The sequence below is a fragment of the Buteo buteo genome, chromosome 17, assembly GCF_964188355.1.
Source record: "Buteo buteo chromosome 17, bButBut1.hap1.1, whole genome shotgun sequence".
In the NCBI taxonomy this organism is placed as follows: domain Eukaryota; kingdom Metazoa; phylum Chordata; class Aves; order Accipitriformes; family Accipitridae; genus Buteo; species Buteo buteo.
Genome location: NC_134187.1, coordinates 28,036,682 through 28,060,188, shown reverse-complemented (window position 1 = coordinate 28,060,188; position 23,507 = coordinate 28,036,682). Strand labels below are relative to the sequence as shown.

Here is a 23,507-nt window from a genome sequence, read left to right as displayed (position 1 = left end):
CCCAGCAGCAGCCCCGCTTTGCCCCAAGGGCCCCCCCCCAAAAGCTTGTGTCCCCCCCCAGGACCGGGGGGCTGTTGGGGCGGTTTTGGGGGAGCCTCTGGGTCCCCCCTTTGTTTTTTTTGGGGGGGGGGGCAAGCCCCTGGGGTGCAGACTGGCAAGGCTGGGGTGGGGGATCGTGCATTGCACGGGGGGGGGGATGGGGGGGGCCCCCCCAGAGCACGTTAATTAGCTGCAAGCAGTAATTGCAGCGGAGGCGAGCGGTGCAGACGGCAGGTGTCACCTCCAGACTGGTAATGGGGGGGGGGGGTGGCACCCCAATTCCTGGAGCACCCCAATTCCTGGAGCACCCCAATTCCTGGAGCACCCCAATATCCCTGGGACACCCCCCGGTCCCACCTTGCAGCCCCCCACTCCATCCCACTAAGGGGTCACCAGCGGTGCTGGGGGGGGGGGATGCTGAGCCCCCCACCTCCATTGCGTGGGCCCCCCCAAAAAACCCCCACAGCCCACCCCACACCCCCAAATCCTCCCACCCCCTCACATCCTGCTGGGAGCAGGATCCGACCCCAGAGCCAACGAGCGGGTGCTGCTAATTATTAACCAAGGGGCAAAGTCCTCGTCAGCTGAGCCCACATCCCCCATCCTGCTGCCCCCCCCCCCTCCCACCCAGGACAGCTCCGAGCCCACTCGCCCCCCACCCGTGTCTCTGCCCCCACCAGCTCCAGTATCCCCGGTCATGTCCCCCGTCACCTCTGAGGGGGTGGGGGTGGAAAAATCCCATTAAACACCCCCCCCCCACCACTATTCCCAGGGCTGGGACCCCCAAACGGGGCTGTTTCGCTCCCTCCCCGGGACTAAGGGGGCCACGGGTGGGCACCCAGGGGGGCGTCCCCTCCTCCCTGGGTGACTTGGGGCGTCTCTGGCCCCACTTTCGGCACAGCGAACCCCACGGGCGGGACGATCCCACGGCTTTTGGGGGCGCAGCGGGAGGCGAAAATAAAAAAGCTCCCACGCTTTTCCTCCCAGCAGCACCCCCGGGGCTCAACCCTCCTACGAGACACCGGAGAATCCCGGAGAATTCCCGCAGGGCTGAGCCTGGGGCAGCTCCCGGATCCGGGCGATGGGGGACAGCCGTGATGGGAACCGTCCCTTGGATCCTGGAGACAACCTTGGTTTTGGGGGAAAACACCGCAGGATTTGGCCGGTCGGACTTTGAACGCCGCCGGCCACGGCCTCGTTACAGCCAGCGCTAACGAAGAATTGTAATTAAGGCCCCCGCAGGCTGGTGCTGGGGACCCTCAAAGACACCCCACGGTTGTGGACTGGGACAGATCCTGACACCCAGGGATGGATCCTGGCACCCCAGGACGGGTCCTGGCACCCCCGGGATGGATCCTGACACCCCAGGACGGGTCCTGGCACCCCAGGATGGATCCTGACACCCCAGGATGGGTCCTGACACCCCAGGGATGGATCCTGGCACCCCAGGATGGGTCCTGACACCCCAGGGATGGATCCTGGCACCCCAGGACGGATCCTGACACCCCAGGACGGGTCCTGGCACCCCAGGGATGGGTCCTGACACCCCAGGGATGGGTCCTGGCACCCCAGGGATGGATCCTGGCACCCCAGGATGGGTCCTGGCACCCAGGGATGGATCCTGACACCCCAGGACGGGTCCTGGCACCCCAGGGATGGATCCTGGCACCCCAGGATGGGTCCTGGCACCTGGGTGTGAATCCTGGCATGGGGGACACCCCCCCCCCAGGAGGGACCCTGGCAGTTTGGGATGGATCCTGGCACCCCAGGCAGACCCCAGCACCCTGGGACTGATCCTGACACCCCAAGATGGATGCTGGCACCCCAGGCAGACCCCAGCACCCTGGGACTGATCCTGACACCCCTGGCTGGACCCTGACACCCCAAGAAAGATGGATCCTGGCACCCCTGGCAGTGGGTGGGGGGGGGACACTTCTCCAGGTCCCCCCACATCCCCGTGGGCAGCAGCCCCCAGCACCGGCGTTTACCAAAACAATTCTGTATTTCAAAGGTTTTATTCCCGCAGCGGAGCCGGTGGGAGCCCCCTTGGGGGGGGGGGGGGGGGCAGCCCCCCCTATTTCCCACCCCACAGCTCCGATGGGGACATGGGGGGGGCCAGGACAGATGGAAAAGGGGGGTGAGGACCGGGGGGGGTCGGAGCCCTCAGTGGGGACGGGGGGCACTGGCTCAGGTTGCCCTGGGGGGGGGGTTAGGGGGTGCTGGGGGTCCCAGCCGCCTGTGGGCCCGATCCGGCCGCCAAAGGCTCCTGCGGAGGGACCCCCCCAGGGATTTGGGGAGGGGGGGGCTCAGCTGGCCAGGACGTCGGAGGACTCGGACACCAGTTTGCCGTCGCGGGTCTCGATCTTCTTGATGACGATGGCGCGGGACTTGGTGAGGGGCGAGCTCTCCAGGGCCGGGGGGGGCACAACGTAGCCGGCGCTGGCGAAAGAGGTGCCGAAACCCCCCCCGAAGCCCCCGCCAAAGCCGCCTGCTGGGGGAGAGGGACCAGCCGTGAGCGTGGTGGCACCGGGGGGGGGTGGCACCCAAGTAGGGGGGGGTCCCGGTCACCCCCCCCCGTCTTACCAGAGTACCCCGTCGTCTTGGTGTGGATGCTCAGGTTTTGCATGCCGGACTCCAGCCTGCCAGGAGAAATTTGGGGGGGGGGACGACACGAGTGTCAGGGTGGGGGCTAAGGGACATGCCAAAGGCCAGGCGGGGGGGGGGGGGGGGGGCAGTGGCAGAGGGACACAGGGTCCTTCTGGTCCTGGGCACAGCCTTGAGCTGCGGAGAGCCGGGGTGGGGGCTGCGGGATGCCCAACAGATGCGGGATTTGGGATGCCCACGGGATATGGGATGTGGGATGCCATGGGGATATGGGATGCGGGATGCCCAGGGGATATGGGATGCAGAGTGCCCATGGGATGAGGGATATGGGATGCAGGGTGCCCACGGGATGTGGCATATGGAACACAGAGTGCCCATGGGATGTGGCTAATGGGATGCAGGGTGCCCGTGGGATGGCCACGGGATCCCAGTACCCATGGGATGCGGGATATGGGATGCAGGGTGCCCACGGGATGCGGCATACGGAACGCAGGGTGCCCACGGGATGCCCAGGGGATCCCTGGGGGATATGGGATGTGGGATGCCCAGGGGATATGGGATGCAGAGTGCCCATGGGATGCGGGATACAGGATGCAGGGTGCCCACGGGATGCAGCATATGGGATGCAGGGTACCCATGGGATGCCCAGGGGACCCCTGGGGGATATGGGATATGGGATGCCCAGGGGATATGGGATGCAGAGTGCCCATGGGATGCGGGATACAGGATGCAGGGTGCCCATGGGATGCAGCATATGGGATGCAGGGTACCCATGGGATGCCCAGGGGATCCCTGGGGGATATGGGATATGGGATGCCCAGGGGATATGGGATGCAGAGTGCCCATGGGATGTGGGATACGGAACACAGGGTGCCCACGGGATGCAGCATATGGGATGCAGGGTGCCCATGGGATGCCCACAGGATCCCAGTGCCCATGGGATGCGGGATATGGGATGCAGGGTGCCCATGGGATGTGGCATACGGGATGCAGGGTGCCCGTGGGATGCCCACGTGATCCCTGGTGGATATGGGATGTGGGATACGGGCGCCAGCGAGGCCGGAGTGTCCCCACCTGCTCTCCTCTCCCTCCAGCAGCTTCCTGTAGGTCGCGATCTCGATGTCCAGGGCCAGCTTGACGTTCATGAGCTCCTGGTACTCGCGGAGCTGCCGGGCCATATCCTGCTTCGCCTTCTGCAGAGCTGCCTCCAGCTCGGCCAGCTTCCCCCTGGCATCCTTCAGGGCCAGCTCCCCGCGCTCCTCCGCCTCCGCGATGGCCGTCTCCAGGCTGGCTCGCTGCAAGGCACGGCCGGGGGGGGGTGACCTGGAGAAGGGGCTGGGGGGGGGGTCCCCCGTGTCCCAGCACCCCCAGTGCTCCAGCATCCCCCGTGCCTCTGCATCCCCCAGCAGGCCCCATGCGCCAGCATCCCTCACCCCCCCCCCAGCACCCTTCGCTCCCCCCCAGCATCCCCCAGCGCCCATCGCCCCCCAGAATCTCCCATGGCCCAGCATCCCCTGTCCCCCAGCACCCCTCACCCCTGAGAATCCCACCTCCCAGTACCCCTCGCCCCCCAGTATCCCCCGTAGCCCAGCATCCCTCACCCCCACAACCCCCCCGCATCCCCCCCAGCATCCCCTACTCCCCATCTCCCACCATCCCTCACCCCCCCAGCACCCCCCGTGTCCCACCATCCCTCACCCCCCCCCAGCATCCCCCAGGCTATGACACCCCCCCCCCAGCATCTCCGGGATATCGATCCCTTCTCCGATTTGGGATTCCCATGGGTAGGGTCAGCGGGATTCCGCAGGTAGCTGGGGGGGGGGGGGGCTCAAGGGGCCGTGGGGGTGCTGGTAGGGGAGGGTGACAGTGGGAGGAGCGGGCGGCGTCTCCCCACTTTCCCACCCCAGGGGCCATTCCCAGACCTGGTTCTTGAGCGCCTCGATTTCCGCCTGGATCCTCTGGATCAGCCTGTTGAGCTCGTTGATCTCGCCGCGGGTGTTGCGCAGGTCGTCGCCGTGTTTCCCGGCTGTCGTCTTCAACTCCTCGTACTGCAGAGACCGGAGCGGGCAGGATGGAGATGGGGTGCCCCCCCCCCCCCCCAGACACACCCCCCTCCTTCCCCCAGCACCCCTAAAATTGGGGAGAAAAGAGCCGGGACGCGCCCACGCCAGGAGGGATGCTCCAGGCTCGGCTGTGGCGGCTCCGGTTGGGTTTGGAGCCGGGATCTCTCCCACGCAGCAGCCGCCTGCTCCGGGGCAGGGAGGGTGTTTGCCCGGCTGGGTTGCAGGGTGAAGCCACAGGGAGGAGGAGGAAGGAGCCTGCGCTTCCTTCATCCCAGATCAGGGAGGAGCGGGGACCACCGGCAGCACGGAGGGGGGCCAGGTTGGAGCATCCCGCATCCCGGGGGCCGGTGCTCCGGCTCACCTTGATCTGGTACATGCTCTCGGCCTCGGCGCGGCTGCGGTTGGCGATGTCCTCGTACTGCGCCTTCACCTCGGCGATGATCCCGTCCAGGTCCAGGCTGCGGTTGTTGTCCATGGAGAGGACGACGGAGGTGTCGGAGATCTGAGATTGCAGCTCCCGGAGCTCCTGCGGGCAAGGAACGGCGTCCGGGCTGAGCACGGGCAACTCGGTGCACGTGTGGGCCCCCCCCGCGAGGGAGGTGACCCCGTACCTCGTCATAAAGCTGCCTCAAGAAATTGATTTCATCGGTCAAGCTCTCCAGCCGTGACTCCAGCTCCACCTTGTTCATGTAGGCTTCGTCCACGTCCTGGGGGCAGAGCAGCCCGTCAAGCCGTCCCCGTCCCCGTCCCCGTCAGCCCCCCCCCACCCCGTGCTGCCTGGCCCCCGCCAAACCCGGGTTCCCCCCCCCCCCCTCACCTTTTTGAGCAGCACAAACTCATTTTCCTTCTCGGTGCGGTGGTTGATCTCTTCTTCGTACCTTGGGGAAGAGGGGAGGGCTTGGAGACGGGGATGGGGGGGGACAGCGATACGGGGGATACGGGAATATGGGGACATGGGGATACGGGGACACGGGGATACGGGGGATATAGGGATGCGGGGACGTGGGGGATATGGGGGACACAGGGATGTAGGGATATGGCAATATGGGGATACAGGGAGATGGGGATATGGGGGATACAGGGATATATGGATAAAGGGACATGGGGATATGGGGATACAGGGATATGGAGATATGGGGGATACAGGGATATGGGGATACAGGGACATGGGGTTATGGGGATACAGGGATATGGGGATACAGGGAGATGGGGATATGGGGGATACAGGGATATGGGGATACAGGGACTTGGGGGTATGGGGGATACAGTGATATAGGGACGTGGGGGATATAGGGATGCGGGGACATGGGAAGACTGGGACGCGGGGACATGGGGACACAGGGATGCAGGGACAGGGGGTCCCATCCACCCCGATGCCCCTCGCAGTGGAAGAACCCCCCTCCCCGGCCAAAGCCACCCCGATGACAGCCGGAGGGGGATGCTCCAGCCCCATCCCAGCATCCCCAGTTCCCTCCCCATAAACCTCAGCAACACGGCGGGACGCCGCACCCCAAGGCGAAGCCGCCGCCGAGGGGGGCCCCGTGCCGCCTCCCCAACCGCCCCCCACCGCGCACGACGCCCCGAGACGTCGAGGAACCGACTTGTTCTTAAACTCCTCCACCAGCCCCTGCATGTTGCCCAGTTCGGCTTCCAGGCGCAGGCGCTCCTGGCCCAGACCCTCGAGCTGGCGGCGCAGGCTGGCGATGTACGCCTCGAAGAGCCCGCTCATGTTGCTGCGGGTGGTCTTCTGGTTCTGCAGGAGGCTCCACTTGGTCTCCAGCATCTTGTTTTGCTGCTCCAAGAACCGGACCTGGGGAGGAAATTGGGGGGGGGGGGGGGGGCAGCCAGCGTCACCCCCCCCCCCCCGCCAGACCCCACGAATCCCACCCTGGGGACGGGTTCCGCTGCCCGAGGTGGGTGCTCGGTGCTGGTTTGCAAGGGGCAGAGGGGGAAAGGGGTGGCAGGGGGCAGACCTGGGCTCCTGGGTGCAAATTTGGGGTCCTGGGCGCAAATTTGGGGTCCTGGGTGCAAATTTGGGCTCCTGGGTGCAAATTTGGGCTCCTGGGTGCAAGCTGGATCTGGGGCGCAAGGCTGAGGGTCCTGGGTGCGAGGCTGGGGGTCCCAGGTGCTGGTTTGCAAGGGGCAGAGGGGGAAAGGGGTGGCAGGGGGCAGACCTGGGGTCTTGGGTGCAAATTTGGGGTCCCAGGTGCAAGCCAGGGGGTCTTGGGGGGCAATTCTGGAGTCCTGGGGTACAAACTGGGTCTGGGGTGCAAGGCTGAGGGTCCTGGGTGCGAGGCTGGGGGTCCCAGGTGCTGGTTGGCAAGGGGCAGAGGGTGAGGTGGGCGAGAGGAGTGGGTGGCAGGGGGCAGATCTGGGGTCCGTGGGTGCAAGTCTGGGGTCCTGGGTGCAAGCGTGGAGGTCTTGGGTGCATGGCTGGGGGGGGGTCTTGGGTGCTGGCTTGCAAGGAGCAGAGGGTGGGGTGGGTGAGAGGGGTGGCAGGGGGCAGATCGGGGGTTCTGGGTGCAAATCTGGGGTCCCAGGTGCGAGCCAGGGGGTCTTGGGGGGCAATTCTGGAGTCCTGGGGTACAAACTGGGTCTGGGGTGCTTGTGGGGTCCTGGGGTGTAAGTCTGGGGTCAGCGGGTCTGGGGTGCAAACCTGGGGTCCCAGGTGCAATCTGGGGTGCTGAAGTCTGGGGTCGCCAGGTCTGGGGTGTAAACCTGGGGTGCTGGGTGCAATCTGGGGTTGCCCCCAAGGGAACCCCCTTGTCCCCCCCCCACTACGCCCAACTGGGCCCCCCCCCAGCCCACGATGGGGCGAGGAGCCCAACCCCAGCGGAGCATCCGGAAGCGGGTGCCGGAGAGGAAGGTGCTGGGTGCCGGTGGGAGTGGGGGTGCCCCCATTGCACCTGGGGTGGGGGGGGGGGGGGGGCAGGCAACGCTCCCCCCCCCAACCCGTCCCATCCCAGCTCCGACGCCGCTCCCTGCCCGCAGGCTCGGCCGCCATGTCCCCAGCAGTGGGAGGGGACCAGGGTGTCCCCACAGCCAGCTGCGTGTCCCCAGGGGGGGCCAGGAGGTCCCAAAGGGGGGGAAAAATGCGCCCAAAGGGGGTCAGAGGGTCCCTGAGGGGGGCGATGGGGGTCCCAAGGGTGGCAGGAGGTCCCCGAGGGGGACAAAACGCACCCAAAGGGGTCAGGGTGTCCCCAAGGGGGTCTGGATGTCCCCAAAGGGGCCAGGAGGTCCCCAAGGGGGTCCAAAATGTGACCAAAGGGGTGAGAGTGTCCCCAAAGACGTCTGGATGTCCCCAAGAGAGCCAGGATGTCCCCTAGGGGGTCTGGATGTCCCCAAAGGGGTCAGGAGGTGCCCAAGGGGGTCCAAAATGCGACCAAAGGGGTCAGGGTGTCCCCAAAGACGTCTGGATGTCCCCAAGAGAGCCAGGATGTCCCCAAGGGGGTCAGGATGTCCCCAAAGGAGCGAGGAGGTCCCCAAGGGGCTCAGGATGGACCTGAAGGGGCCAGGAGGTCCCCCCAGGGGGTCAGGAGGTCCCCAAGGGGGTCTCAATGTCCCCAAGGGGCTCAGGAGGTCCCCAAGGGGGTCTCAGTGTCCCCAAGGGGGTCTCAGTGTCCCCAAGGGGCTCAGGATGGACCTGAAGGGGCCAGGAGGTCCCCGAGGGGGTCTCAAAGTCCCTGAGGGGCTCAGGGTGTACCTGGCCGGGTGAAGATGTCCCCGAGGGACCCCGGAGGTCCCCAAGGGGGGGTCCCATCCCTCTCCCTGCGGGGTCTCCCCCCCCAGCCCAGCCCCACCTTGTCGATGAAGGAGGCGAATTTGTTGTTGAGGGTCTTGATCTGCTCCTTCTCCTCCTTGCGCACCCGCTGGATGCTGGGGTCGATCTCCAGGTTGAGGGGCGTCAGGAGGCTCTGGTTGATGCTGACGGCCGTGATGCCACCCCCCGACCCAGGCACGACGGCCGGACCCCGGTACAGCCCGGTTCCGTAACGGCTCCCACCGTAACCCCCGAAGGCTGAAGCCGTACTCATCCTCACGCCGGGGCCGGCGGTGTAGGAGTGGGAGCTGAAAGAACGGCCGGGTACCACCGAGCTGCTTCTCACCGTCTTCCTGGTGATGGTGACGGACATGGTGAGCGGGCAGGAGGGTCGGGAGACGGGCGAGAAGGTCGGGAGACGGGCGAGAAATTTGGAAGAAGGGCAAGAAATTTGGAAGAAGGGCAAGAAATTTGGAAGAAGGGCAAGAAATTTGGAAGAAGGGCGCGAGGGAGTCGCAAGACGGGCAAGGGAGTTGCAAGGAGGGTTGGAAGGAGATTGGAAGAGGGTTGGAAGAGGGTTGGAAGGACGTTGGAAGGAGGTTGGAAGGAGGTTGGAAGGAGGGTTGGAAGAGGGTTGGAAGGAGGTTGGAAGGAGGGTTGGAAGAGGGTTGGAAGGAGGTTGGAAGGACGTTGGAAGGAGGTTGGAAGGAGGCTGGAAGGAGGTTGCAGGGAGGCTGGAAGCGGGCTGGAAGCGGGCAGGGTTGCCGGGCAGGCAGGAGGGTGGTGGCAGGACAGGCAGGACGGGCAGGACGGGTTACGGGAGGCCGGATCCGGGGTGGGGTGAGCAGCTCCTGGTTTATACCCAGGAGCCGGGGGGAGGAGAAGGGCTGGGAGAGCCGCCAGCCCCTGGAGAAGCGGGACCGGCTTCTCCTTAACCCCTTCGGAGCCGCTGGGAGCTGCCTGGGTGCGGGGCTGGGGCTGGATCCTGCCCCAGGATCTGGAGGTCTTGGGGTGAAAGGGGGGTGAAGACCCCCTCCGGGGCTGCGGGGGTGGGTGGTCGCCCCAAAATGCGGCTGGTGGAGACCCTCACCCCACCCGTTGGCACCCACAGATCGGCACCCAGCTCGGGGGTGAAACCCCCCCCGGCTCGGTCCCGGCATGGGGAGAGACCCCAACCCGTGTCCCCAAGGCACGTCCCCAGCCCCATGTCCCCAGTTGGGTCCCCACACCTGCGTCCCCAGCCCCATGTCCCCAACCTACGTCCCCCAGCCGGCATCCCCACCCTCTGTCCCCAGCCCCACGTCCCCAATCCTATAACCCCAAACCCTTCCCCAGCCCCACGTCCCCAATCCTATGACCCCAAACCCTTCCCCAGCCCCACGTCCCCAATCCTATAACCCCAAACCCTTCCCCAGCCCCACGTCCCCAATCCTATGACCCCAAACCCTTCCCCAGCCCCACGTCCCCAGCCACCATGTCCCCAATCTACACCCCCAAGTCTGCGTCCCCATGCCCATGTCCCCGAGTCTGCATCTCCAACCCATGTCCCCAGCCCCACGTCCCCAATCCTATAACCCCAAACCCTTCCCCAGCCCCACGTCCCCAGCCCCACGTCCCCAATCCTATAACCCCAAACCCTTCCCCAGCCCCACGTCCCCAATCCTATAACCCCAAACCCTTCCCCAGCCCCACGTCCCCAGCCCCACGTCCCCAATCCTATGACCCCAAACCCTTCCCCAGCCCCACATCCCCAATCCTATGACCCCAAACCCTTCCCCAGCCCCACATCCCCAATCCTATGACCCCAAACCCTTCCCCAGCCCCACATCCCCAATCCTATGACCCCAAACCCTTCCCCAGCCCCACATCCCCAATCCTATGACCCCAAACCCTTCCCCAGCCCCACGTCCCCAGCCACCACGTCCCCAGCCTACACCCCCAAGTCTGCGTCCCCATGCCCATGTCCCCAAGTCTGCATCTCCAACCCATATCCCCAGCCCCACGTCCCCAACCTACGACCCCAAGCCCACGTCCCCAGCACCACGTCACCAGCCCACATCCCCAAGCCCACGTCCCCAAGTCCCGAGCCAGCTCCACCAGTCCCTGCTCTCTGCGACCTCCTGCCTTCTGTACAAAACCCTGCCCTCGAAATGGGGAAAAAAAACCACAAAAAATGAAACGTTGAGCATGTTTCTGGATAAAACTCAGGTTTCCCCCTGAGCCACTGGACCAAGGACCTGATCCCCCCCCCAGGTCAGGATCAGGTCACCCACGCAGAGTCCCTGCCGTGCCGTGCCACGCCACGCTGTCTTATCTCTCCACCTGCTGCTCCGGATCTCAAGCAGGTTTTTTGGCAGCACCCTGGCAGCGGGGAGGGCCGGGACAGGGGATGGAGAAGGGCACGGCGGCGGCACGGGCGGCCGGTCAGGACCGGGCTTGCCCCACGCGAGAGCAGCGGGCGCTGGGCCGAGACGGCACGCGGCACCCGGCACCCGCAGGCAGGGATTTGGAGGTTCACTGGGTTCGTTTTTGTCTTTGTTTCGTCGTCTTTGGTGCGTCAGGAAGGGTGGCTCTGGGGCAGCAGCGGGGATGGCGGCCGGGGATCCGGCCGATGCGGATAAACCCATGGAGCCACTTCTTCACCCAACTCCGCACCTCCCGGAGGAGGTAGATCCATCTGTCCTTCGGCCACCCAGCTCTGGCCATCCCATCCAGCCATGCCCATGCCTACGTACCCACCTGCCCGCCGGTCCCTGGCCAGACCCAACCACCCACCCCTCCTTCTAGATCTCCATTCATCCACCTATCTCCATCCTTGGCCAGACCTGGCCACCCACCCATCCTCCTGGACACCTATCCGTCCCTCCTGGACACCTACCCATCCCTCCTGGACATCTGTCCGTCCCTTCCTTCATCGAGCCATCTCTAGCCAGACCCATCCATCCGTGCACCCTCCTAGACACCCATCAGCCTGTCCTTCCATCCATCCATCCATCCATCCTTCCATCCATCCATCCATCCATCCTTCCATCCATCCTTCCATCCATCCATCCATCCATCCATCCATCCATCCTTCCATCCTTCCATCCATCCATCCATCCTTCCATCCATCACCAGCCATACCCAGCCATCTACCCATGCTTCTAGATAGTCACCTACCCTTCTGGATGTCCATCCGTCCATCCATCCATCCATCCATCCCAGGACAGACCCAGCCAGTCACCCACCCTTCTGGATGTCCGTCCATCCATCCATCCATCCGTCCACCCATCCATCCATCCATCCCAGGACAGACCCAGCCAGTCACCCATCCTTCCAGATCCCTATCCATCCACCCATCCCTTCCTCCACCTGCTGATCCCTGGACAATCCCACCTCCATGGACCCACCGACCCACCCATCCCTGGGCAGATGCACCCAGCCGTCCGTCTGTCTGTCCCCGCACAGCCAAAACGACCCCCCCGCTCCACCCCCAAATCCCCACACGGAGCCCGTGAGCCAGAAACCTCCCAGGTCCAACACTTGGATTGCCGTCCTCTTATTGAATTACACCGCGGGGGGGCCGGGACGGAGACACGGCTGAGCTCCCCCAGCTTTGCAAGGGGGTCTCAGAGCCCCCCCCAGTGCTGTGACACCCAGGAAGGGGACACGATTGCCCTCCCCACTCCTGCCCACGGGCTGAAAGTGGCCATGGGCCGGGGAGGGGAGTTGTGAATCTCTCCCACTCCCCCCCGAGAAACTCCCCATGCCCCACAAGAAGCTCTCCAGCCCCCCAAGAAGCTCTGGACCCCCCCAAGAAGCTCTCCAGCCCCCCAAGAAGCTCTCCACCCCCCAAGGTGCTCTCCAGCCCCCCAAGAAGCTCTGAACCCCCCCAAGAAGCTCTGCATCCCCCCCAGAAGCTCTCCACCCCCCCAAGAAGCTCTGCACCCCCCCAGAGAACCTCTCCATCCCCCCCCCCCCCCAGAACCTCTCCATCCCGCCCAGCTTCTCTTATCAGGAAGGAATTTGCAACCCAGGCAAATACCTCCCTCCCCACCGAGATGCCGCTGGCAGGGAGGGAGAGGGGCCCTGGGTGGGTGCCAGGTTCCAGCAGGGTGCGGGACCCCCCCCCCCGCCGGCCCCCGCGAAGCCCCCCAGTTTCCCCCCAGCGAGCAGCCCGTGGCTCCCAGCCAAGCCCTGCTCTGTTTTGTTCCCACTCCCTGGGGAAACTGAGGCACGGAGGGCAAACTGACCGGGGAGGGGGGGGTGGGGGGGCCAAGCAACATCCCCGGGACCCCCAGATAGAGACCCCAGGCCATCCCCAAATCCCCTCGGCCCCACACCAGAAGACCCTCAACCATAAATCCCCCCACCCGCCTCCACCCTGGGGTCACCCCAAGGGGACAGACCCCCCCCCAGGGTACTGCAGCCCACCCTAAACCCCCCCCCCCCCCCCGAGATCAGTGTCACCCCTCGGTGTCTCCCCCCGAGGAGCCGGGGGGGTCCCGCACCCTGTTTTGGGTGGAGGCCAAGCGTCTCCCCGGACTTTTGTTTGCTTTGGGTGACGGCCGTGGAGGGGGGGGGGACGGTGCTGATGGGTGTCACCCCCCCCCCAGTGTGTCCCCAGAGAGGGGGGGGGGTCCCGGGGTGACGCACCCCCATCCCCATCGCTGGGGGTTGTGCAAAGGCAGGACCCTTCGAGGGGGGTGCAGGGTGCTGCGTGGTCGGGGGGTGCACCCATGGGTGCCAGACCCCCCCCCCCGGGTGTACCGGAGCTGGCTGGGGGGTCCCAGGACCCCCATGGGGACAGGGGGGACGTGGTGGCCGAGGGGATGTCCCCAAGGGTCTGGGGACAAATGCCACGTCCCTGTCCCCAGGCAGGCAGGATCTCAAGGGTGCCCTTTGCTTGGGGGGGGGGGGGGGGGGTCCCACCTTGGGGTCCCGGTGGTGACAGACCTTGGGGTCACAGGGGGGGGGGGGGGTCCCACTTTGGGGTCCCCACTTTGGGGTCCCTGTGGTGACAGACCCTGGGGTCACAGGGGGGGGGTCCCACTTTGGGGTCCCGGTGGTGACAGGACCCTGAGGTCACAGGGGGGGTCCCACCTTGTGGGAGACCCCCCCCCCCCCCCCCCCAGGCTCTTGACCCTGTTTGCAGGCTGTGGGAGGGAGGAGGAGGATGGTGGGTCCCAGCTGCAGCTTCATCGCTCAGGAATGCAGCAGGACCTCTGCTGGGTTGATTAACCCTTGGGGAGCCGGGGGGGGAGGAAGGAGAAGGGGGGGGGGGGTCCTGCTGACCCCTGCACTGCTGAGGGGGGGGGGGAGTCCTCCATGCCCCCAAGGTGTCCCCACTGGTTGGGGACATGGGGTGGCCGGTGGCCCTGGACCACCGAGGGTCCAGTTTATCCCAGTGGAGATGCCTCCATGGAAGCTGGCGGCTCTGGGCTTGGCTGGGGTCGCATCCAGCATCCCTGAGGGTGCTGAGCGCAGCTTGGGGGGGGGGGGGGGGCCCTGGGTGCGGCGCCCAAAGGGCTGGGGGCTGGGCAGTGATTGGGGGGGGGGGGGGGTTGTGGCAGAGCCTTATCAGCCCCAAGGTCTTTTATCTGGGGTTTATGAGCTCTGGCTGCCTTTGGGGCTGGGGGGGCTGGGGGGGGGTCGGGGGGGGGGGGGGGGGGTCTGGGACGTGTTTGCTCCCAGCTCCTCCATCACCGCCCGGCACGGGAGGAATGTGCCTGATAAGGGCCTGGGGTGGGGAACGGCCCCTGACCCCCCCCCAGCGCCAGCAGCAGGGTCAGGGGGTGCCTCTGTCTCCCTGGGGGGCCCCCAAAAAGGAGGGGGAAGGGGGGAGGCTTGGGGACCCCCCTGAGCACCCCCCCCCGGCCCCCGGTGCGGAGCGTCACCCCAAGGTGATGGCGATGGGGTGTCAGGGACGAGGGGGGGTGTCGGGGCGGCCCCGGGGGCCAAACGCTGCCGGCACTGCGGGGGCAGACACCCCCGGCACCCCCGGGGGGGAGGACCCCTGCCACTGGCCACCACGGGGACCCCAAGGTGGGACCCCCCCCCGTGACCTCAGGGTCTGCCACCACCGGGACCCCAAAGTGGGGACCCCAAAGTGGGGGGACCCCAAGGTGGGACCCCCCCCGTGACCTCAGGATCTGTCACCACCGGGACCCCAAAGTGGGGACCCCAAAGTGGGACCCCCCCTGTGACCCCAGGGTATGTCACCACCGGGACCCCAAAGTGGGGACCCCAAGGTGGGACCCCCCCGTGACCCCCGGGTCTGTCACCACCAGGACCCAAAGGTGGGGACCCCAAAGTGGGGGGACCCCAAGGTGGGACCCCCCCTGTGACCTCAGGGTCTGCCACCACTGGGACCCCAAAGTGGGGACCCCAAAGTGGGACCCCCCCGTGACCTCAGGGTCTGTCACCACTGGGACCCCAAAGTGGGGACCCCAAGGTGGGACCCCCCCGTGACCTCAGGGTCTGTCACCACTGGGACCCCAAAGTGGGGACCCCAAGGTGGGACCCCCCCGTGACCCCAGGGTCTGTCACCACCGGGACCCCAAAGTGGGGACCCCAAAGTGGGACCCCCCCGTGACCCCAGGGTCTGTCACCACAGGGACCCCAAAGTGGGGACCCCAGGGTGGGTCAGAGACCTGGGGGACCCCCAGCTCAGCCCCCGCCAGGGCTGCTCCAGCGTCTCCATTTCCTCGTCCCCTCCGTCCTCGTCCTCGTCCCCGTCCCGGCACGGTGCCACCGCCGGCACCCGCGGCGGCCGCCGAAATGGCGGGTTTGGCAAAGGAACAAAGGCCTCGGCCGGCGGCGGCGTGGGATCCGTCCTGCTGTGGGGTGGGAAGGGGGCCCAGTGGGGCAGCGTGGGGCAGGGACTGGGGCAAAGTGGGGCAGGAGTGGGGAAGCAACGGGGCAGGAGTGGGGCAGCAATGGGGCAGGAGTGGGGCAAAGTGGGGCAGGAGAGGGGCAGGAATGGGGCAGGAGTGGGGCAGGAGTGGGGAAGAAACAGGGCAGGAGTGGGGCAGGGATGGGGCAGGAGTGGGGCAGGAGTGGGGCAGCAATGGGGCAGCAGTGGGGCAGGAGTGGGGCAAAGTGGGGCAGGAGTGGGGCAGCAATGGGGCACGAGTGGGGCACAAGTGGGGAAGAAACAGGGCAGGAGTGGGGCAGGAGTGGGGCAGCAATGGGGCACGAGTGGGGCACAAGTGGGGAAGAAACAGGGCAGGAGTGGGGCAGGGATGGGGCAGGAGTGGGGCAGGAGTGGGGCAGGGATGGGGCAGGAGTGGGGCAGGAGTGGGCAGCAATGGGGCAGCAGTGGAGCAGGAGCGGGGCAAAGTGGGGCAGGAGTGGGGCAGGAGTGGGGCAGGGATGGGGCAGGAGTGGGGCAGGAGTGGGGCAGCAATGGGGCAGGAGTGGGGCAGGAGTGGGGAAGAAACAGGGCAGGAGTGGGGCAGGAGTGGGGCAGCAATGGGGCACGAGTGGGGCAGGAGTGGGGAAGAAACAGGGCAGGAGTGGGGCAGGAGTGGGGCAGCAATGGGGCACGAGTGGGGCACAAGTGGGGAAGAAACAGGGCAGGAGTGGGGCAGGAGTGGAGCTGGAGCAGAGCAGGGGTGACCGAGGGCCCCCCTCCCACCCCAGGGGTCGTGCAAAAGCGCGTGCAAAAGTGCCCGGTCGTGCACAGCGAGGGGTTCTGCGAAAGGATGTGCTCGTGCGAAGGTGGGCGCTCGTGCAAGAGGGAGCGGTTCTGCAGCGGTGCGTGCTCGTGCAAGAGGCGTGTTTGTGCAAAGGGGCGTGCTCGTGCAAAAGCGTGCATCCTTGCACAGCGCGCACGTGTGCAAGGTGCATTCCCGTGCAAAAGTGTGCGCTGGTGCAAGGTCCGTGTTCCTGCAAGGCTGCGTGCTTGTGCAAAGGGGCGTGTTCCTGCAAAGCGTGCACTCGTGCAAAGGTGCGTTCTCATGCAAAAGTGTGTCCTTGTGAAAAACGTGCACTCGTGCAAAGGCACGTGCTCATGCAAAGCGTGCGCTCATGCAAAGGTGCGTTCTCATGCAAAACTGTGTCCTTGTGCAAAGGCGCGTGCTCGTGCAAAGAGGCGTGTTCCTGCAAAGCGTGCACTCGTGCAAAGGTGCGTTCTCATGCAAAACTGTGTCCTTGTGCAAAGCCGTGTGCTCGTGCAAAGGCGCGTGTTCTTGCAAAATGTGCACTTGTGCGAGGCGCGCTCTCGTGCAAAACGGCGTGCTTGTGCAAAGGGGCGTGCTCACGCCGAGCCACCCGTTCTCACGCCCGCAGCCAGGGTGACCCGCTCCCACTCGCAGCCCCCCCGGGACCCCCCTGGCCCCCCCCAAAGACCACCGCTGCTCTCCCACCCAGACGCGTGGGGGCTCCCCCCCCCCCAAAACCAGCCCCGGGGGGTGGGGTGAGGGTGCCCGGGGGGGGGGGGAGATCCCCCAAATCCCCTGGGTGGGGGGATGCCCCGTGGGATTCCTGGAGAGCCCCCCCCCCGGGGAATGGGTCGTGGGGGGGGGCCCTATAGGGTGGGTGGGTGCATCAGGGGGGTGACGTGGGGGTGGGGGGTACCCCAAAATGTGTGGGGCTGAGCCCCACTCCTCCACCCCGCTCCCCCCGAGGTTACGGGGTTGCCCCCCCCATTCCTGCACACACACCCCCCCCCCAAGTTATGGGGCCGAGCCCCCCCCCCCCCAGGGGAACACGAGCCGTGGGCTGGATCCAGCCCCACCTTCCCGGGTGGGGCCGCGGGGCTGCCCTCCCCACGGCTATAAACGGTGCCTGCCCCTCCGTCCGTCCGTCTGTCCGTCCATCCGTCCGTCCCTCCGCCATCCCTCCGTCTGCTGCCCGTCCGTCCGTCCGTCTGCTGTCTGTCCGTCCGTCCATCCGTCTGCTGTCCGTCTGTCCGTCCGTCTGCTGTCCGTCCGTCTGTCCATCTGTCTGCTGTCTGTCCGTCCATCTGTCCGTCCGTCTGCTGTCCGTCCGTCCGTCCATCTGTCTGCTGTCTGTCCATCCGTCCGTCTGTCTGTCTGCTGTCCGTCCGTCCGTTTGCTGTCCGTCCATCTGTCCGTCCGTCCATCCGTCTGCTGTCTGTCCGTCCGTCCGTCTGTCTGTCTGCTGTCCGTCCGTCCGTCTGTTTGCTGTCCGTCCATCCGTCCGTCCGTCCATCCGTCTGCTGTCTGTCCGTCCGTCCGTCCGTCTGTCTGCTGTCCGTCCGTCCGTCCATCCGTCTGCTGTCCGTCCGTCCGTCCGTCCATCCGCCCACTCCTCCATCCTCCACCCGTCCGCTGCCTGCCCGTCCGTCGCCCCTCCGTCCCTCCGTCCGTCCATCCGTCCGTCCGTCCGTCCGTCCGTCCGTCCCCATGAGCCTCCCCGCCGGCAGCCCCCGCTCCCTTCCCCGCCGTCCCGCCGTGGCTCCCTGGGGCAGCGCCGCCAGCATTTACGGCGGAGCGGGGGGCTCGGGCACCCGCGTCTCCGTCACCCGCTTGACCGCTTCGGGGGGCGCCTACGGGACGGGGTTGGGGGGCGGCGTGACGTTTTGGGGGTCCGGCGTGGTGGGCAACGAGAAGGAGACCCTGCAGGACCTCAACGACCGCTTGGCCGCTTACCTGGAGAAGGTCCGGAGCCTGGAGCGGGAGAACCGACGCTTGGAGGCCCAAATCCGGGAGGTGGTGGCCAAAAAAGGTCCCAGCACCCAGGACTGGGGTCACCAGTGGGAACTGGTCCGGGAGCTGCGGGAGAAGGTGGGATCCCTGGGGGGGGGGGGGGGGGGGGGCACCGGGGGGGTTAAGGATTAACCCGTCGGGTGATGGGGCTGGGTGGACTTTGCACCCCACGGTCAGGGATGGCACCGGGGGGGCTTTTTTTTTTTTTGGGGGGGGGGGGACATGACCAAGGGCAACGGGGTTCGGCGGTGTCGGGGGGGGGGGGGGTTCAACACCACCTTTTTTAGGCGAACGAGCCCCACAGCCCCCCCGCCGCCGTGTTCTCGGCCAGGCTGGGGGTCACCCAGCACCCAGCCCGGACACCTGGGTGTCCCCCCCCCCAGTGAGCCCACCCCAATTTATCACCAATTTTCCAGGGCAAGGTGTCCCCCCCCCCGCTTCCCACCCCATCCCATTCCGCCCCCCCCCGCGGCAGCGCGGGCACCTGCCAGGGTGGCACCTGCCTGGGTGACGTGGGTGGCAGCGCGGGGGGGTGGCAGCGGGGGGGTCCTCGCGCCCCGGTGACGGCGTTCCGTGTCCCCGCGTCACCGGGGCGGCCGAGACCCAGGCCCCGCGCCACCCCCCAAGATTTTCGAGGCGACGGTGGAGAACGCCCGCAGGGTGCTGCAGATCGACAACGCTCGGCTGGCGGCCGATGACTTCAGGGTCAAGTGAGGGACTGGGATGGGAGTGGGATGGGACTGGGATGGGAGTGGGTGGGAATGGGATGGGGAATGGGATGGGACTGGGATTGGGACTGGGATGGGGACTGGGGTGGGAATGGGATGGGAGTGGGATGGGGACTGGGATGGGACTGGGATGGGAGTGGGTGGGAATGGGATGGGGAATGGGGACGGGACTGGGATGGGACTGGGATGGGGACTGGGTGGGAATGGGATGGGACTGGGATGGGGACTGGGTGGGACTGGGATGGGAGTGGGATGGGGACTGGGATGGGACTGGGTGGGGAAGGGGACAGGACAAGGATGGAAAGGGGGGGTGGGAATGGGGACAGAGGGTGGGGACAGGGTGGAGAGAGGGATAAGGATGGGGACAGGGATGGGGACGGGGTGGGAATGGGGATGGGGACAAGGATGGGAAGGGGGGGTGGGAATAGGGACAGGGACAAGGATGGGGACAGAGGGTGGGAATGGGATGGGGGACTGGGATGGGGATGGGGTGGGAATGGGGGCAGGGATGGGGACAGGGACAAGGATGGAAAGAGGAGTGGGAATGGGGACAGAATGGTGGGACAAGGATGGGGACAGGGTGGGAATGGGGACAGGGATGGGCACAAGGATGGAAAGGGGGTGGGAATGGGGACAGGGACAGGGAAAAGGACAAGGACAAGGATGGAAACGGGAGTGGGAATGGGGACAGGGACAAGGATGGGGACAGGGATGGGGACAGGATGGAGGGACAAGGATGGGGATAGGGATGGGGTGGGAATGGGGACTGGGATGGGGACAGGGATGGGGACAGAGGATGGGGACAGGATGAGGGACAAGGATGGGGACAGGGTGGGAATGGGGACAAGGATAGGGACAAGGATGGAGAGAGGAGAGTGGGAAGGGGGACAGAATGGAGGGACAAGGATGGGACAAGGATGGGGACAGGATGGAGGGACAAGGATGGGGACAGGGATAGGGATGGGGTGGGAATGGGGACAAGGACAAGGACAAGGATGGAAACGGGAGCGGGAATGGGGACAGAGGCTGGGAACAGGGACGAGGACGGGGACAGGGATGGAATGGGGGACAGGGACTGGGGCGGAGGCGGCAGTAGGGACGGGACGGGGACAGGAGCACGGATGGGGCCGCATCCGCGCCGGTGTCCCCAGGTACGAGGCGGAGCTGGCCATCCGCCTGGCGGTGGAGAACGACGTGTCGGGGCTGCGCAAGGTCGTCGGACGACACCAACGTGGGGCGGCTGCAGCTGGAGGGGGACATCGAGGCCCTGCGGGAGCAGCTCGGCTTCCTGGCGGAAGAGCCACGAGGAGGTGGGGGACGGAGATGGGGGGGGGGGATTTGGGGGGACCCGTGGGACGGGGACCCCTCACGGCGTGTGTGTCGCGTGTCCCCCCCCCCCAGGAGGTGCGGAGTCTCCGGGCGCAGGTCTCCAGTTCGGGGGTGACGGTGGAGGTGGACGCCCCAAATCGCAGGACCTGGGGAAGGCGATGGCGGAGATCCGGGCGCAGTACGACGGCTTGGCCCGGAAAAATCTGGAAGAGCTGGAGAAGCACTGGGGGCAGCAGGTGGGACACACACCCCCCCCAAAAAAAAAAAAAAACCCAACAAAATTGCACCCCAGGGCACCCCAGGCAGCTGGGGGGATGCTCCGTGGAAGTGCTCGTCTGGGGGTCCTGGCATGGGGGGGACCCCTAATCTGGGGGGGTGTCCCATGGGGGGGGGGGGATGAGCCCTGATCTGGGGGGGTGTTGCCATGGGGGTCCTGATGCAGAGGGGGGACCCTCAATTTGAGGGGGGGGTGTGCTATGGGCATCCTGGCACGGGGAGGGGGAACCCTGATGGGGGGGGGGGGTGTTGCCATGGGGGTCCTGATGCAGTGGGGGGACCCCCAATCTGGAAGGGGGTCCCATGGGGGTCCTGACACAGGGGGGAACCCCCAATCTGGGGGGGGGTGTTGCCATGGGGGTCCTGATGCAGAGGGGGGACCCCCAATTTGAGGGGGGGGGTGTGCTATGGGCATCCTGGCATGGGGAGGGGGAACCCTGATTGGGGGGGGGTGTGTTCCCGTGGGGGTCGTGACATGGGGGGAGACCCCCTACCTGGGGGGATGTTCCCATGGGGGTCCTGATGCAGTGGGGGGACCCCCAATCTGGAGGGCGGTGTTGCCATGGGGGTCCTGATGCAGAGGGGGGACCCCCAATCTGGGGGGGGTATTGCCATGGGGGTCCTGACATGGGGGGCACCCCCAATCTGCGGGGGGGTTGTTGCCGTGGGGGTCCTGACATGGGGGGGACCCCCAATCTGGGGGGGGGGTTGTCGCCATGGGGGTCCTGACATGAGGGGGGACCCCCAAATTGGGGGGTGGTGTCCCCCCTGGGGGTCCCACTCCACCATGGGGGTGTTCCCCAAAAGCACCCCATGGGGGGGGGGGCTCAACCCAGCAGGGTCTTGGCCCAACATGGGGGACACTCTTGGGGTGACCCCCATCCTATGGGGGGACCCTGGTCTTGGGGGGCCCTACTCCACCACTGGGGACATTTTGGGGTGACCCCCATCCCGTGGGGTCCTGGGGGTGATACCCCCCCCCCCCAATGCCCCCGCCGGGGGTTGGGGTGACCGTGGTGGGCCAAGCACGGCGCTGAGCCCCCCCCATGACCCGCGTCCGTCCGTCCGTCCGTCCGTTCGTCCCAGATCACGGAGAGCACGGCGGAGCTGACGCAGAGCAGCCGGGACGCGGAGGCGGCGCGCAGCACCGCGCTGGGTCTGCGCCGTTCCCTCCAGACCCTGGAGATCGACCTGGAGACCCTCCGCAACCAGGTGAGCCCCCCCCCCCAAAAAAAAAAAAAAAAAAAACAAAAAAAACCCCAAACCCACCCAAATAACCCACGGAGCCACCGGTGACGCCGAGCCCGTACGTTCCCGCAGAAAGCCGGCTTGGAAGCCAACTTGGCCGAAGTGGAAACCCGTTACGGGGGCAACTGGAGCAACTGAGGGGCCTGATCCTGCGCACCCAGGAGGAACTGGGGGGCTGCGGAGGAGCTGGGACGTCAAGCCGGGGAGCAGCAGGCCCTACGGCGGGTCACCGGTCAACTGGAGAGCGAAATCCAGACTTACCGGCGGCTGCTGGAGGGGGGAGAGGAGTTCAGGTAGAGGGGGGGGGGGGGGGGGACCGTGGGGGACCCCCTCCCCAGTCCACCCCAGTTTGGGGAGGGAAGGGGAGAGCGGGGGGCGCAGGTGAGGTCCGGGGTGCTGGGTCGCCGTCCTTTGGGGTGCTGGGGGGGGGGGACACACGACACAGAGGTGGGTCACCCGGCCAGTGGGGTGCCAGATTGGGGGTCCCCCCCCATGTCAGGACCCCCATGGACGCCCCCCAGATTGGGGGTCTCCCCCCATGTCAAGACCCCCATAGGAACACCCCCCCCAGATTGGGGGTCCCCCCCATGTCAAGACCCCCATGGGACAGGCCCCACCCCAGATTGGGGGTCTCCCCCATGTCAAGACCCCCATGGGACCCCCCCCCAGATTGGGGGTCCCCCCCATGTCAGGACCCCCATGGGACAGCCCCCCCCCCAGACTGGGGGTCTCCCCCCATGTCAAGACCCCCATGGGAACACCCCCCCCCGGATTGGGGGTCCCCCCCCTGTGTCAGGACCCCCATGGGACCCCCCCAGATTGGGGGTCTCCCCCATGTCAGGACCCCATGGGAACACCCCCCCCCGGATTGGGGGTCCCCCCCTGTGTCAGGACCCCCATGGGACCCCCCCCAGATTGGGGGTCTCCCCCATGTCAAGACCCCCATGGGACCCCCCCCCAGATTGGGGGTCTCCCCCATGTCAGGACCCCCATGGGAACACTCCCCCCCCCCCAATCAGGGTTCCCCCTCCCCACGGGGACATGGCTGGGGGGGGGGGACACGGACAGCGGTGGGACCCGGTCGGGGGGTGCTGTGGGTGCTGGGGTGTCCCAGCTCCATCGCCGGGGGGGCCCTGGGAGGAGACACCCAGATTGGGGGGGGGGGGGCAGGTCCTGTTACCCACAATACCCCAGGGACACGGGGGGGGGGGGGACAGACACGGGGGGGGGACACACTTGTCAGGCTCGGGACACCCCAGCCCCTCCGTCACCTCTGGGTTCCCAGGGTGACACTGGGAAGGGGGGGGGGGGGTGTCAGCTCCCACGGGAGCAGGGACCCCCCCCCCGGGGTGCCCCCCAGCACCCTCATACTCACACCCCCCCCCCCAAACACCCCCCCCCCAGCTTGCAGGACGCCCTGGAGAAGCAGACCACCAGCCCCCCCCCGAGCAGCACCCCAAGGCTGGGGGGGGCCCGGCGGGGGCCGAGGTGATGGTGCGGACCCACTGAGCAGGAGGAGGGGGCCCCCCCCTGCCCCCCCCCCCCCAATAAAATGGCAATTCTCTCCCCCCGGGGAGCTGTTCCAGCCCCGTGTCGCCTTCTGATGGGGAAGGGAGCGGGTGGGGGCTGTGGGGAAACTGAGGCACGGGGGGGGGGGGGAATGGGGGGGGTCTGGCAGAGAGGCTGGGGGGGTGCGTGGACAGACTGGGGGGTGGATGGGTGCTCTGCCCCACGGCGTGTGACCGACGGCCCTGCAATGTGGCTGTGACCCACAGCTGCGACCCACAGCGTGTGCCCCACGGCCCTG

At 66.8% G+C, this 23,507-nt stretch overlaps 2 protein-coding genes across 3 annotated transcripts; one reads left to right on the top strand and one right to left on the bottom strand.

The window, feature by feature from the left end:
• Positions 1-2,151: 2,151 nt before the first annotated feature.
• KRT8 (keratin 8) lies at positions 2,152-9,292 on the bottom strand. Of its 2 annotated transcripts, none has more exons than XM_075049380.1 (9): positions 8,507-9,292; positions 6,308-6,516; positions 5,524-5,584; positions 5,318-5,413; positions 5,068-5,232; positions 4,566-4,691; positions 3,718-3,938; positions 2,623-2,678; positions 2,152-2,527 (listed from the first exon to the last, which is right to left on the bottom strand). In XM_075049380.1, exons 1-9 carry the CDS (start codon positions 8,837-8,839, stop codon positions 2,346-2,348), a joined length of 1,449 nt encoding a protein of 482 aa, XP_074905481.1. In that variant the 5' UTR covers positions 8,840-9,292; the 3' UTR covers positions 2,152-2,345. The 2 variants fall into 2 exon arrangements, with proteins under 2 accessions (XP_074905481.1, XP_074905480.1); XM_075049379.1 differs by having other exon boundaries at positions 2,153-2,530.
• Positions 9,293-17,275: 7,983 nt separating this feature from the next.
• Positions 17,276-23,209, top strand: KRT18 (keratin 18). The gene is given in 13 exon segments (XM_075049371.1): positions 17,276-18,197; positions 18,747-18,829; positions 19,999-20,065; positions 20,067-20,138; positions 20,140-20,157; positions 20,249-20,309; positions 20,312-20,412; positions 21,539-21,664; positions 21,773-21,821; positions 21,824-21,875; positions 21,877-21,993; positions 23,105-23,169; positions 23,172-23,209. Coding segments are annotated over 13 exon segments (1,230 nt in total). The 5' UTR covers positions 17,276-17,816.
• Positions 23,210-23,507: the final 298 nt, after the last annotated feature.